General features: G+C 49.5%; 1 protein-coding gene across 12 annotated transcripts in view; it reads right to left on the bottom strand.

Moving 5' to 3' along the window:
• Positions 1-12401, bottom strand: part of KIF17 (kinesin family member 17) — a 60717-nt gene that overhangs the window by 12682 nt on the left and 35634 nt on the right. For 11 of the 12 annotated variants that reach the window (XM_020973153.2, XM_020973151.2, XM_020973152.2 and 8 more), the window contains 5 exons: positions 11829-11976; positions 9865-10526; positions 8248-8325; positions 5989-6116; positions 954-1185 (listed from right to left, as the gene is read on the bottom strand). In XM_020973153.2, the coding sequence (XP_020828812.1) occupies positions 954-1185; positions 5989-6116; positions 8248-8325; positions 9865-10526; positions 11829-11976 (1248 nt within the window). The remainder of the gene's footprint in view (positions 1-953; positions 1186-5988; positions 6117-8247; positions 8326-9864; positions 10527-11828; positions 11977-12401) is intronic. The other variant, XM_020973147.2, reaches the window with a different exon arrangement.

Below are 12401 nucleotides of genomic sequence, written 5' to 3'. Positions count from 1 at the left end.
TCTGATCCAACTGTCTCAACTGAAGGATGAGGAGACTGGGGTCCAGAGAGACCACTTGCCCAAGGTCACCCTGGTACTAAGGGGCAGAAGTGGGATCGGAAGCAAGGTCCTCTCTCTCCAGACCCATTGTCCTTTCCACTGCTCCTTGGTATACCATGGGGTCACTGACAGATTTGGAGATGTGTTCTGGGGGGGCTCAGCTGTTGCTACAGTGAGTTCTAGGTGCTGGGCAGTGGGGACCACCGGTAAGGAGATTTGGTTGCTGTGTTTTGTTGTGGTTTTCTCTTTTTGAAAACACTCCTTTGATGTCACCCTGGTAGAGAAAGCCTGGTAAAGCACTTCCTCTCTTCCCCCCGTGAATACTGTCTGTAATCTCCAGGGCTTGGGCACTGAGGGGCTAAGTCACCTGCCTGCAGTCAGACGGCTGGCGCGTGCCAAACAGGGGCCTCAGACCCAGGTCTTTTTGGCCCTGATGCTGACCTGTGCATTCTAATGTGCTTCTTATCTAAGGGAGAGATCTTAGAAATCATTCAGTCCAGTCCCCCGATTTTACGGATGGGGAAATTGTGTCGCAGAGAAGAAAAGTGATCAGTACGAGGTCCGGGTCGGACTACAAGTATTTATGTGCCAGGCACCATGCTCAGAACACAAAGAAAGCAAAAGACAGTCAGCGCCCTCAAGACGCTTACGTGTAAGATAGATGGACAGAGGAAGCGGAAGGCACAAGCATCCTTGTGAACAGGGAAAAAGGAAAACAGGAAAGGCCACCTACAGGAGGAAGGATTTGAGTGATTCTTGAAGGAAGCTGGAGAAGCCAAGAGGCAGAGAAGAGTAGAGAAGGTGCTCCAGGCATGAGGCACAGCCAGTGCAAACGCCTGGAGAGGGGAGATGAACGGCAGACCGGGACTGGCACTGAATCCACCGCTCCACGCCTGCTCCAGGCTGGCATTTACCTTTCTCTGCATCTTCTCCAGGAGCTTGCTCTTGGCTCTCACTTCCTCCTGAATGGAATCGTAGACGTTCAGGAGCACCCAGTCACCTCCGTCCTCATCAGAGTTCTGCAGGGCTGCCACCAGCTGCTTCTTCCGCTCATCTGCGTAGCGTTTGCGCCGCTTCAATTTCTCCTTCAGGTCCTTGTTCTTCGCTTGCTCTCCTCCCACCACCTGCTGCTCCAGCATGTGCAGCCTGGGACACACAGTGAGAGACAGAGAGAGCCAGCTGGGAGGGGGAAGGGTGAGAGCCTCCAGCCAGGCCAGGCCCTCAGAGGGGAGAATGAAAAGAGCCGTAGGCAGAACTGGCCAGTAGAAAGAAATGGCCTGGGCTGGGAAAGCGGCCCAGAAACTCAGATCTCACTCAAGCCTCTGCCACGAACTCATGCTGCCATTTGAGGGCAACTCATTTTGCTTCTCTGGACCCATTTCCTCTTCCATAAAATGAAAGAATTGGACTAGATGAGCTCTAAGACCCCTCCCAGCTCTGACACCTGTGTTCTAAGACCCCTCCCAGCTCTGACACCTGTGTTCTAAGGGCCCTCCCAGCTCTGACATTCTGGGTTCTAAGGGCCCTCCCAGCTCTGACACCTGTGTTCTAAGGGCCCTTCCAGCTCCGACATTCTATGTCCTAAGGCCCCTGCCAGCTCTGACATCCTGTGTTCTAAGGGCCCTCCCAGCTCTAACATCCTGTGTTCTAAGGGCCCTCCCAGCTCTGACATTCTGGGTTCTAAGGCCTTCCCAGCTCTGACATTCTGTGTTCTAAGATCATTACCAGCTTTGACATTCTGTGTCCTAAGGGCCCTCCCAGCTCTAACATCCTGTGTTCTAAGAACCCTCCCAGCTCTGACAGTCTCTATTCTAAGGGCCCTCCCAGCTCTGACATTCTATGTTCTCAGGTCCCTTCCAGTTCTCTTATTCTAGGTTCTAAGGCCCTTCCCAGCTCTAATAACTTGTGTTGCTAACATTCTATGTTTTAAAGGCATGGCTATCTTACAGCTGACCTCCTGAAATCTTGCAAGGACAGTCACAAACCAGGGTACTCCTCCTCAGTTCTGGCAACATTTACACCACCTCTCTCTCCCTCCAGGCTCCATTGTTATTCCTGGCCACAGACTTCCTTTCTCTCTGATAAAGGATGCCTCATATTCCTATGTTAGAAATTCCTAAAGCATTGTGAACATTTCACTGGTACACCCTGGTGACCTGGTGGTGATCCCCACTGTCTTTGCGATATTGTACCAGTCTTCATTTCTCTAAGTTTTCTTATCTACAAAATGGAGCTAATAGCACTGACCCAATCTGCCTTGGAGTACTGTTAGTGGGTCAAATGAGAGAGCACAGTCAAATTTCACTTTTTGAATCTATTATCTAAGGTTTTTGACTCTACTTTTCTATTTCTTTCTTTCTTTCTTTCTTTTCTTTTGGTTAGGCAATGGGGTTAAGTGACTTGCCCAGAGTCACACAGCTAGTAATTATTAAGCGTCTGAGGCTGGATTTGAACTCAGGTCCTCCTGACTCCAGGGCCAGTGCTCTATCCACTGCACCACCTAGGGGCCCCTAACTTCCTCTACTTTTGACACTCAAGGGGATGTCTGAGGGACATGAAATTTTTAATGTATCCCTTAGTGAAAGAGGTTGGGTTGTATGGCTATTTCCCCAGGAATAGAGAACACAAGAGTATCTCTGTTCCCAAACACTTTTCTCATTAAAAACTTCCATTTGGTAGAAAATATCTGTAAATGAACTTGCAAGGGTCCTTGGAACACAGAGTGTCAGAGATGTGAGGGCCCTTAGGACACAGGCTGTCAGAGCTGGGAGGGCCCTTAGGACACAGAATGTCAGTTCTGGGAGGGCCCTCAGAACACAGGATGTTAGAGCTGGGAGGGCCCTTAGGACACAGGCTGTCAGAGCTGGGAGGGCCCTTAGGACACAGAATGTCAGTTCTGGGAGGGCCCTCAGAACACAGGATGTCAGAACTGGGAGGGCCCTTAGAACACAGAATGTCAGAATTGGGAGGGCCCTTAGAACACAGGATGTCAGAGTGGGAGTTACCTTAGAACACAGGATGTCAGAGCTGGGAGGGCCCTTAGAGCACAGAATGTCAGAGATGGGAGGGCCCTTAGAATGCAGGATGTCAGAGCTGGGAGGGGTCTGTGCTCTCACTGAGAGATCCTTGCCCTTCCTTTCTGTCCTCTTCCTCAGACCTGCTTTCCCACAGCTGGTGTTTGATTTTAAACTGTCTAAATCAGCAGCCTTTGTTGGCTACCAAATGGGATCCTGCTTGGCTAAGCAGTCAGGAGCTCTCCCACCCCCAGACATCCAGCACAACCCAAGCTCTTCTCTGGGCGCTGATTACCATGTGCCTGGGACACCAGACAGCCTCAGCCTGCTCCCAGCTCTCCTGGAGAGCCCAGTGCACCCTCTGAGTTTCCTTTCTCCCTTGTGTTAAAATTAATAATAATGCTGGTGACTGCAACTCATTCTTCCCTAAGACTTCAAGGATTACACAATATTCTCCCCACAATAGTCCTGGAAGGTCAGTAATACAAGGCTCAGATTTAGAGAAAGGACTCGCCCAAGGTCACAAAGGTAGTAGCAGAGCCACTCTGATCTCCTGACTCCCAGATTAAAGAACATGCCACCTGATCTAAATATGAACCTGAACTGTGTCTAATTTTAATGACCAAGTCTGGCCCTGGAGAAGGAAGAAAAAAAATTCACCTCCCTCCTTTGTTTGAAAGGTGAGGGACTATGGGTGTGGAATGTTGTATATACTATCACACATCAATATGTTGCATGGTTTTGCCAAATTTGGAAGGAGGTTACACTTGGGATGGTTCCCTCAATGTAGGATGCTGGAGGGAAATATTGAGAAATGAATGTGATGCAGGGAAAAAAAAAAAGTACAACTTTTTAAAAAAACGAAGTGGAAGGGGGCCGCTAGGTAGCGCAGTGGATAGAGCACCAACCCTGAAGTCAGGAGGACCTGAGTTCAAATTCGGCCTCAGACCAAACACTTGACATTTACTATGCCTAAAAAAAAAAAATGAAGTGGAAAGCTCTTTCCAAGCATGGCTAAGCCCAGGAGGCACAATGGGGTGCTTGGGGCTCATCAGAGCAGCTGGGGACCAGGTCAGGGAGATCATCTTTCCACAACGAGTTTTGTCATAAAGCATCCATTCATGTTGTGTGGCTGTGGTTGTGATTGGGTTTGGCCTTCATTTTCTAAGAGGATCTTGACATCAGGAAGGTGATGCCTGACTTCCAAATGAATTGGATATAAACGAGGCAGGGCTGTGCAAAGTCACCAGCCTCACTCTCTCCTCTGGAGCCATCTGGGTCCAGTGGCCAGATATAGACCAGGATGTCTGGAGATGGCCCAGACCCATTCATGCATGCATTCATTCAGCCTCTACGGGCCTGCTGTTTGCAGAGTACTGTGCTGGTCCCTGCCCTTGCAGAGCTAACGGTGACCACACACACACACACACACAAGCTCAATCCTTAGCACCAGAGAAGCCAGCTTGATGCAGAAAGCTGAATCATTCGGAGAGGTCCCTGACCTTGGGAGAGGAGGCACAAATATGCACTGAGCTTGGGGAAAATGACACAAAAGCCATCCTCCAATCAACTTTTTAAGACCACTGCAATTCAGGGGACATTCCTGACACTGCCCTGTGATGGGAACCGAAGACCCTGGGACACAGCTAGGTCCCAAGAGGAGAGTAAGAGTATGAGACATTCACCCGGGGTCCAGCCCAGGGACAAAATGGAGGCCTCCTCTGATGGCTTCCTGTGCTGACCAATTATTCTTGCTAACTAGGTGCTAGAAGTGGAAAGTGAAGTAGAAAACATAATTGAGAGCTATTAAAGTCTGACGCCCCGGACAAGGCTCCTGACACACAACCTTAGTGGCAGTTCCATGCAGATGTGACTCTGTGTAGTCTTGCACCGTGACTTTTCCTTTTCCAAGAGGACACACCTATCTGTGTGTATGTGTGAGATACTGGTGAGGCAAATGAAGTAGCGTAGGGCTGGGGAAGCAGTGTTACTTCTAAATGGGTCAAGTCAGCAAGGCAGTAGGGTGACACAGTAGATCTGAATGCTGGACTTGGATGCAGGAAGTCCCGAGTTCAAATCCTGCCTCAGATACTTCTTAGCTATATGACTCTGGGCAAATCTGCAGAGGCCTATTGTCTGTCCTTGTAGGTCTCTGCCCAGCAGGGAAGTTCTCCTGAGAAAATATGAGGCATACCAGGGCACAAAAACATACCTGGGGTTAGGCAGGGCATAACGTTCAGGAAAGGAAGGGGGGATGTTTGCTGAACCAAGCTGATTTTTCAGAATCTATTTCACAGAATTACAGAATGTCAGAGTTGGGAGAAGCCTTAGAACATGGAATGTCAGAGCTGGGAAGGGCCTTAGAACCCAGAATGTTAGAATTGGGAAAGGCCTTAGAACATAGAATGTCAGAACTGGGAGGGGCCCTAGAACATAGAGTGTCAGAGCAGAGAGAGATCTTAGAACACAGGACGTCAAAGCTGGGAGGGGCCCTGGAACATAGAATGTCAAAGGTAGGAGGGCCCTTAGGACACAGAATGTCAGGGATGGGAGGAACCTTAGAACACAGCATGTCAGAGCTGGGAGGGGACTTAGAACACAGGACATCAGAGTTGGGAGGGTATGCATATCAATTTCCATTCCCCTTCCCTCAGCCTAGTTACCCTTTTCTGGATATATCCCAGCTCGTCAAGCTTGTCAACTAAATTATGGTCCCAGACATGGAAAGAATGTGCCAGATGTCGTCTGCCCAGGGCAGAGTAGGGCGCAGCACTCTCACCTCCCTTATTCTGCAGACCATCCCTCCATTATTGTGGATCTGGTTAGCTTTCTCTTCTCTGATCAGCCCAGAGGCCCATGGACTCCCGCAATGCTTGTGCCCGCCCCAGCCTCTCTCCTGCAGGGCCCTAGAGCAGCCCTCTCCTCCAGCTCTCACCTGGCCAGCACCTGCTCCTGGTCCACAGCCGCAGGGATTTCCTCTGTCACCACCGCCACTTCCACTCCTACGCTCTCTTTTTTGGGGATCCCCACGTGCTGGGCTATCTGTGGTGGCTGCTCAGCCTCCTGGGCAGGAGCAAAAAGAAGAATGAGGCTTCTGCCGGCTCGAAAGGTGGGGCCAGAGGAGGGACGGAGGTGGCCAGCACGTCAGGCACTGGAGGGAATGGAGGGGTCGCGATGGACCTATTCCACTCACTCTTCTGCTCTGTGGGCCTGGGAGTGCTATGCTCCAGCCAAACCGGACTCCTTTCCTTCCCCAGAAGTCAGCCTGCACTCTCCCACCTCCACTCCTTTGCTTACTCTATGCTTTCTGTCTAGAATTGCCTCCCTCCTCTCTTCCCCTGCTGAATTCCTGCCCACCCTTGACCACCACAGTGCCACCTCGCCCACCAGGAAAGCTTCCCCCAGATCTGCTCTGGGGCTGAACTGTTCTGACTGGAGAGGCAGTCAGCGCAACTGCACACGGTCCACTCTGGCTGGCTGGCCCCAGGCACCAGAAATCCCATGCATTCCAGCAATCTCCTGGCCGCCTGCGGCTCCTCAGGTAAGCTCCGGGAGGGCAGGGCCTGCTTTGCCTTTGTGTCGTGCCCCGCTACCTGGCACACGGGAAGAAACTACTGAATGCTTGCTGGCTGCTTAACTGAACAGGTTCAACTCAATTACCTGTCGTCTGTTCAGCCCTAAATCTATGATTCCATGACTGCTCTGGACACCGTAATCAAATCAATTCCACCACTGCCTACTCTCCCTTCTAGCGCTAAATCTGAGATGCTATGAACCTAGAGTCTAGCATGGAATAGTGGAAGAGAGCGCTAGACTTGGGAGTCAGGAAGACATGAGTTCAAATCCTCCCTCAGACACTAGCTGTGTAACCCTGGGTGAGTCACTTCTCTCTGAGCCTCCATTTCCACATCTGTAAAATGGGGGTGTTAGACACTGAAGTCCTATGACTCCACTCCCCATCCCTGTGACTTCTCAAAGCAAAACGCCCTTTCCTGGGCACTGCTTCCCCCCTTTGTGCCGTTTCCCCCTGGTAGAATGGAAGCTCTTTGAGGGCAGGGATTGTCTGACTTCTGCTTCTGTGTCCCTAGCACTCAGCAGAGTGCCTGCTACCTAATAAACACTTCATTTTTCACTCATTCATTCAGGCACAGAATCTCAGGCACAGAATCTCAGGCACAGGTACTTGCTACAGTGATACTGTATATTATCATTTGTGACTCATCTTCCCGCCAAACTCTAAGCTCTATGAGACCTGGGATGAGTGTCCTAATTAAACTTTGTCTCTTCCCCTCACTGAACCCAGCATAAAGTTTGTATTTCAGTCAAATACATTGAGTGAAAATTAATTACCTTCCTCAAACTCCAGTAAGTCTAAAGCAAATACTTAAAGAAACAAACAAACAAAAATAATTTCTTGCTTTATTGCAATGCCTAGGGGCCTGGATTCAAATCCTGCCTCCGACCCTTACTACCTGAGAGATGCTGTGCTTTTTCCCCTCATCTGTAAAATGATGGGGTTGGGTTCCATGGCCTCTAAGGACCCTCTCAGCTCTAAATTCAAGAAGAGCTATGTCTCGTTTCAAAGGAACTGAGTTCAGGAAACTTGAGTGTTTCTGCTTGGAGTCCCTACCAGGAGTCAATGCTAGCCTGTCATCTGAGCATAGGGCAGGTGGGACCTCCTACAATGGGCTTCACCCTGATGGCCCCAGGTAGCAGCACTCTCTCCCTCCGGAAACCACCTTGTATCTATGTGGCACGTGGCCTGTATCTACTGCTCCATGTATGTAGTGTATCTCTTCAGCAGAATATACGCTCCCTGAGGGCAGTGACCCATTCATTCTTGTCCCTCTATCCCCATTGTTCTAGCACACAGCAGGGGCTTAATGAATGGGATGAATCCAATTCCTGGATAACATAGAACTAGTCCAGTTCCATAACTACAGGATGGCAGCTTTGTAGCAAGGCATTCTGGGAATCGGGGAGATGCTGGGGGACCCTTCAATGGGGGCACCAGGGAAAGGGATGAATCTCTCACACTGTTGACAAGCAAGGCTCCTGCTTCTCTGAATTTGTATCACAACAACCCTGGAAGGGAGGCGATGTGTGCAGGACTGAAGACCTTTAGAAACCTTGTCTTGGTTAGAACCTTGTTCAGACTTCTATGTGGGGAAGGCAGGTGTGAGCAGCTACTCACACTTTTGGGCACTGTCTCAAAGCCAGGGTCGGCTTCAGGCTTCATGTCACTCAGCAGCAGCAGGTCGGTCATGGAATACTTGAAATGGGGAGGGATGAAAAAAGGAATGGGGTGATCTGAGCAGCAGCACCCTCTCCCAACTACTCACCTCCTCCCTTAACACTGGCATTCAACACCTTCTCCCCCTGCATTGAGGAGAGGAGAGAGAAGGAGAGAAGGGGAAGGGAAGGAGAGAGGGGAGAAAGAGAGGAAGAGGAGGAGAAAGGAAGAGGGAAGAAGAGAAAGAGGAGGAGGAGGAGAGAGATGAAGGGGAGAGGAGAAGAGGGGAGGAGAGGAAGAAGAGAGGAAAGGAATAGAGAAGAAGAGAAGGGAGGAGGAGGAAAGAGAAGGAAGAGAGAAGAGAAAGAAGATAGGAGAAGGAGAAGAAAGATGAAGGGGAAAGTGAGAAGAGAGGAGAGAAGGAAGAAAGGAAAGGAAGAGGGGAGAGAAGGAGAGAAGGAAGGGGAAAGGAGAGAGAGGGAGAGAAGGAAGGGGAAAGGAGAGAAGAAAGGGAAAGAAGAGAGGAGGAGAGGAAGAGGAGAAAGAAAGAGGGAAGAAGAGAATGGAGGGGAGGAAAAAGATGAAAGGGAAAGGAGAGAGAAGGAAGGAGATGGAGGCAGAGAAAGGGGGAGGGAGAAAGGGGATAAAGAGAGGATGGATCAGAGAATCATAGATGGAAGGGTCCTTAGAAGTCAATGAATGCAATCCCCTCATTTTGCAGATGAGCCCCAGAGAAGTTACAAGACTCACCTAGGGTAATGAAGGGGAGGAGAGAAAAGGGGTGAATGAAAATAGGAGAAAAGGGAAGTTGAAGACAGAAGGAAGAAAAGAGAAGAAGAAAACAAAGGAGAACAGAGAAAAAGAAGGAGGAAGGAGATAAGAGGAGAAGGGAAGGAGGAAGTAAAGGAGAGAGAAGGGAAAGAAGAAAAGGCAAGAGAAGAAAGGAGGAGAGAGGAAGGGAGTGAAGGCTAGAAGGGGAGAGAGGAAAAATGGGTGAGAGAAGGAAAAGAAGAGGGGAAATAGAGTTCTTTAGTTAGAGGAAAGAGGAGGAGGAATATTCAAAGACAATCTAGAAGTGAAAGGCTGAGCTGAATTCCTCCACATGAGAGAAGGAAGCATGTTCTACATCCCTCACTCTTCCAGTCCCATGGCCTCTTCCACCCACCGCTCAGACAAGAGCACTTCAAGGTCAGCCTCACACCTCCATCTCCTTCCCTTCCTCCATCTCCCACTGCTCCTTTGCCCCAGGAATAACTGAGGGCATTTGCCTCCCCTAACCAAGTCACTGGCGGGCTCTTCCCAGACAGGACACAGAATGGACTCCTCCTTGAGAAGTTACTGATTTACAAAATCCAGTCTATGTATCCCCAGTTTTCTGGGAGGGCTAGATTTGTCCTCCCTTCTCCAGGGTCCCTGAAGTCTACTGTGCCCATCCCCAGGCCATCAAGGAGGAGAGGCACCATGATTACAAATTCTAGTCATGCCCTTCCAACATACTGCTTTAGAAGGCGTACCCTGCTTTACAAATCCAAGGGTAGCAAGCTTCCTTTCATCAAGTCACCACAAAGCGAAAGATACCTGCAGTAGGATTTCTGATATATCCAGCTTGTTGGCAGCCCCAGAGGAAATCTTGGACAGCTTTACCTCCAGCTCATCGAAAATGGCCAGCTGCCCTGTGATCTGTTCAGCTTCCGGAGAGGTAATGTCTAGCATAAGAGGCTGCAACTCCACAAATGTCTGCTCCAGGGAAGGCTGCATTGTCTGCTCAGAGTTGTTTTCACCCTTGAAGAAGGCTTCAGGCTTGGGGAGGACCTCATCCTTGGACAACTCGTTGGGCTTGAACAGAGCTTCAGATGCAGCGATTTCAGATGGCAGTGGGGCCTCTCGCTCAGCAGGAGTGTCTGATGGAAACAGCTCCTCAGACACACATGGGACTTCGGCCTTAGGGGGGACTTCAGATGGGAAGGGGGTCTCAGGTAGGAAGGGGACCTCAGGCTGGCAGGGCTCCTCGGGCTTGTCGGATACCTCCAACGAGGGGAGCTCCAATGACAAGACCTCCGACGATGGGCCCTGAAGGAGTACCTCCAACTGGCCCTCGGATTTCAGAAGGTCTTCGTCCTTGAGGACAGCTTCAGCCTTGGACAGGGTCTCAATCCTGAGCAGTTCCTCAGCTTTGGCCAGTGCCTCAGCTTTGGCCAGGGCCTCAGCCTTGGACAGGGCCTCGGCCTTGAGGGCAGCCTCTGGAAAATGAAAACTTCTTTGTTACTTTTTTTTTTAAGGGGCAGAGGGAATGTTGAGCTCAGGTGACTTCCCCAAACCCAGGATCATTCCAATAAGAGAAAGTTTGCTCCAAATTATCCCAAAGCACACTCTCTCTAAATGGCTAGTTTATATTCAAGGCTCCAAGTGGTCAAGCTTCAGCCAGAAGAGTTTCCTCCTTACTAGCTGTGTGACCCTAGGCAAGTCACTTAACCCCAACTGCCTAAAAAAAAAATAATAAAATAAAAAAGGGAACAGAAGAGTTTCCTCACTAATCCCCCCAACACACATGTATATTCCAGCCTCTGTGTCTTTGTTCACATCATTTCCCCAACTAGAATGTCCTACCATTCCCTCTTACCCCTCTCCCCTTATCCAAACCCTACCCATCCTTCTGGGGTCAGCTGGCTACCCAGTTTCAGAAAGTCTTTCCTGACCAGCCCATTGCACTGGGATCACTCTGCCCATGGCATGACATTTGTGATATTATTGTAGGCACCTAAGTGCCCAAGTTCAAATCCAGTCTCAGACGCTTACTAGCTCTGTGGCCCTGGGCAAGTCACCCTTGAAAAAGCAAGAAATATGATGCCCATTGGACATATAAAGTCATGCAAAATATGTTTCCTCATTAGAAACATACATATTCAAATATAGTTCATGTCTTCATTTGTTTTGCTTGATTGTAACTATTTACTACCAGGGAGAATTCTATTAGGTGCAGAGGATTTGGTGAGATAGTGATAGAAGACAAGAAAAGAGCACCCACAAAACATTGAAAAAGACCAAAAGGGGGCTAGACAGAATTTTAAAACAATGGAGTGTCTCATATGAATGAACAGAACATCCCTGAGCCACCACTGGGAGGACAAGCCCTTTGGGGTGTTTCCCCAGCCCTACAAATCATCCCGGTCCGCTTTTCCATGGGATCAATGGCAGACCTGTGCTAGCAGGCGCCATATGTAATCAGGAAGCAGAGGAAAGATCATCACCTGCCGTGAGAATCACATCTAAGACTTGGCCTCACGAAAACTGGGCTTAAACCACTGAACCAAATGGTTCAGCGTGGAGAAGTGGGAAGGGCCCTGGATCTGAAATTAGAGGGCCTGGGTTCAAATCCCACTTCTGACGCTTATTACCTCCTCTTTGGGCCTCAGTTTCTTCCTCTGCTTGAACCAGATGGCCTCTGAGGTCCCTTCCAGAGCGATGATGCCATGAGATGCCGATGAGCCCCAATCTTAGCGCTCAATACCCCCCACCACCACTCGCCCCTGGACGGTACCCACCAGCCTCCTTCCTGAGGTTCTCTTCCAAGGTAGAAAGTTTCACATCATATGAATTGCGCATGGCGGTGATGTCCTCTTCCAGCTTGGCTCTTGACTCCTGTTCTGCTTCATAATCAGCCTTTAGACGGGCCAGCCGTTCCTCGTATTCCTGAAAGACAGGGCAGCATACGCATGATCGGAGGATCAGAAGATTAAGAGCTAAAGGGACCTTAGAGATAATCTAGACCAATCCATTCAATTATCAGTAACTGCTGGTGCAGTGGTTTGCTCCGGGCAAAAATTGTCAGAAAAACCTGAGTTCAAATCTAGCCTCAGTCGCTTACTAGATGTGTGACTCTGAGTAAGTCATTTCCCCTTTGTCTGCCTCAGTTTCCTCATCTGCAAAATTAGGGTGATAATAATAACACCTCTCTCCCAGGGTTGTTGTGAGGATCAAATGAAATAATATTTGTAAAGCACTTAGTGCAGTGCTTGGCACATAGTAGGTACTATATAAATGCTCAACCCCTCCCCTCCCCTCCCCTCCCCTTCCCTTATAAATGAGCCTTGTCCAAAGTCATACAAGAAGTTCCT

This window comes from Phascolarctos cinereus, unplaced genomic scaffold (assembly GCF_003287225.1).
Source record: "Phascolarctos cinereus isolate Bilbo 61053 unplaced genomic scaffold, phaCin_HiC Scaffold_726;HRSCAF=1367, whole genome shotgun sequence".
In the NCBI taxonomy this organism is placed as follows: domain Eukaryota; kingdom Metazoa; phylum Chordata; class Mammalia; order Diprotodontia; family Phascolarctidae; genus Phascolarctos; species Phascolarctos cinereus.
Note: the sequence above shows the minus strand (reverse complement) of the source record. Positions and strands in the feature narration are given on the sequence as shown.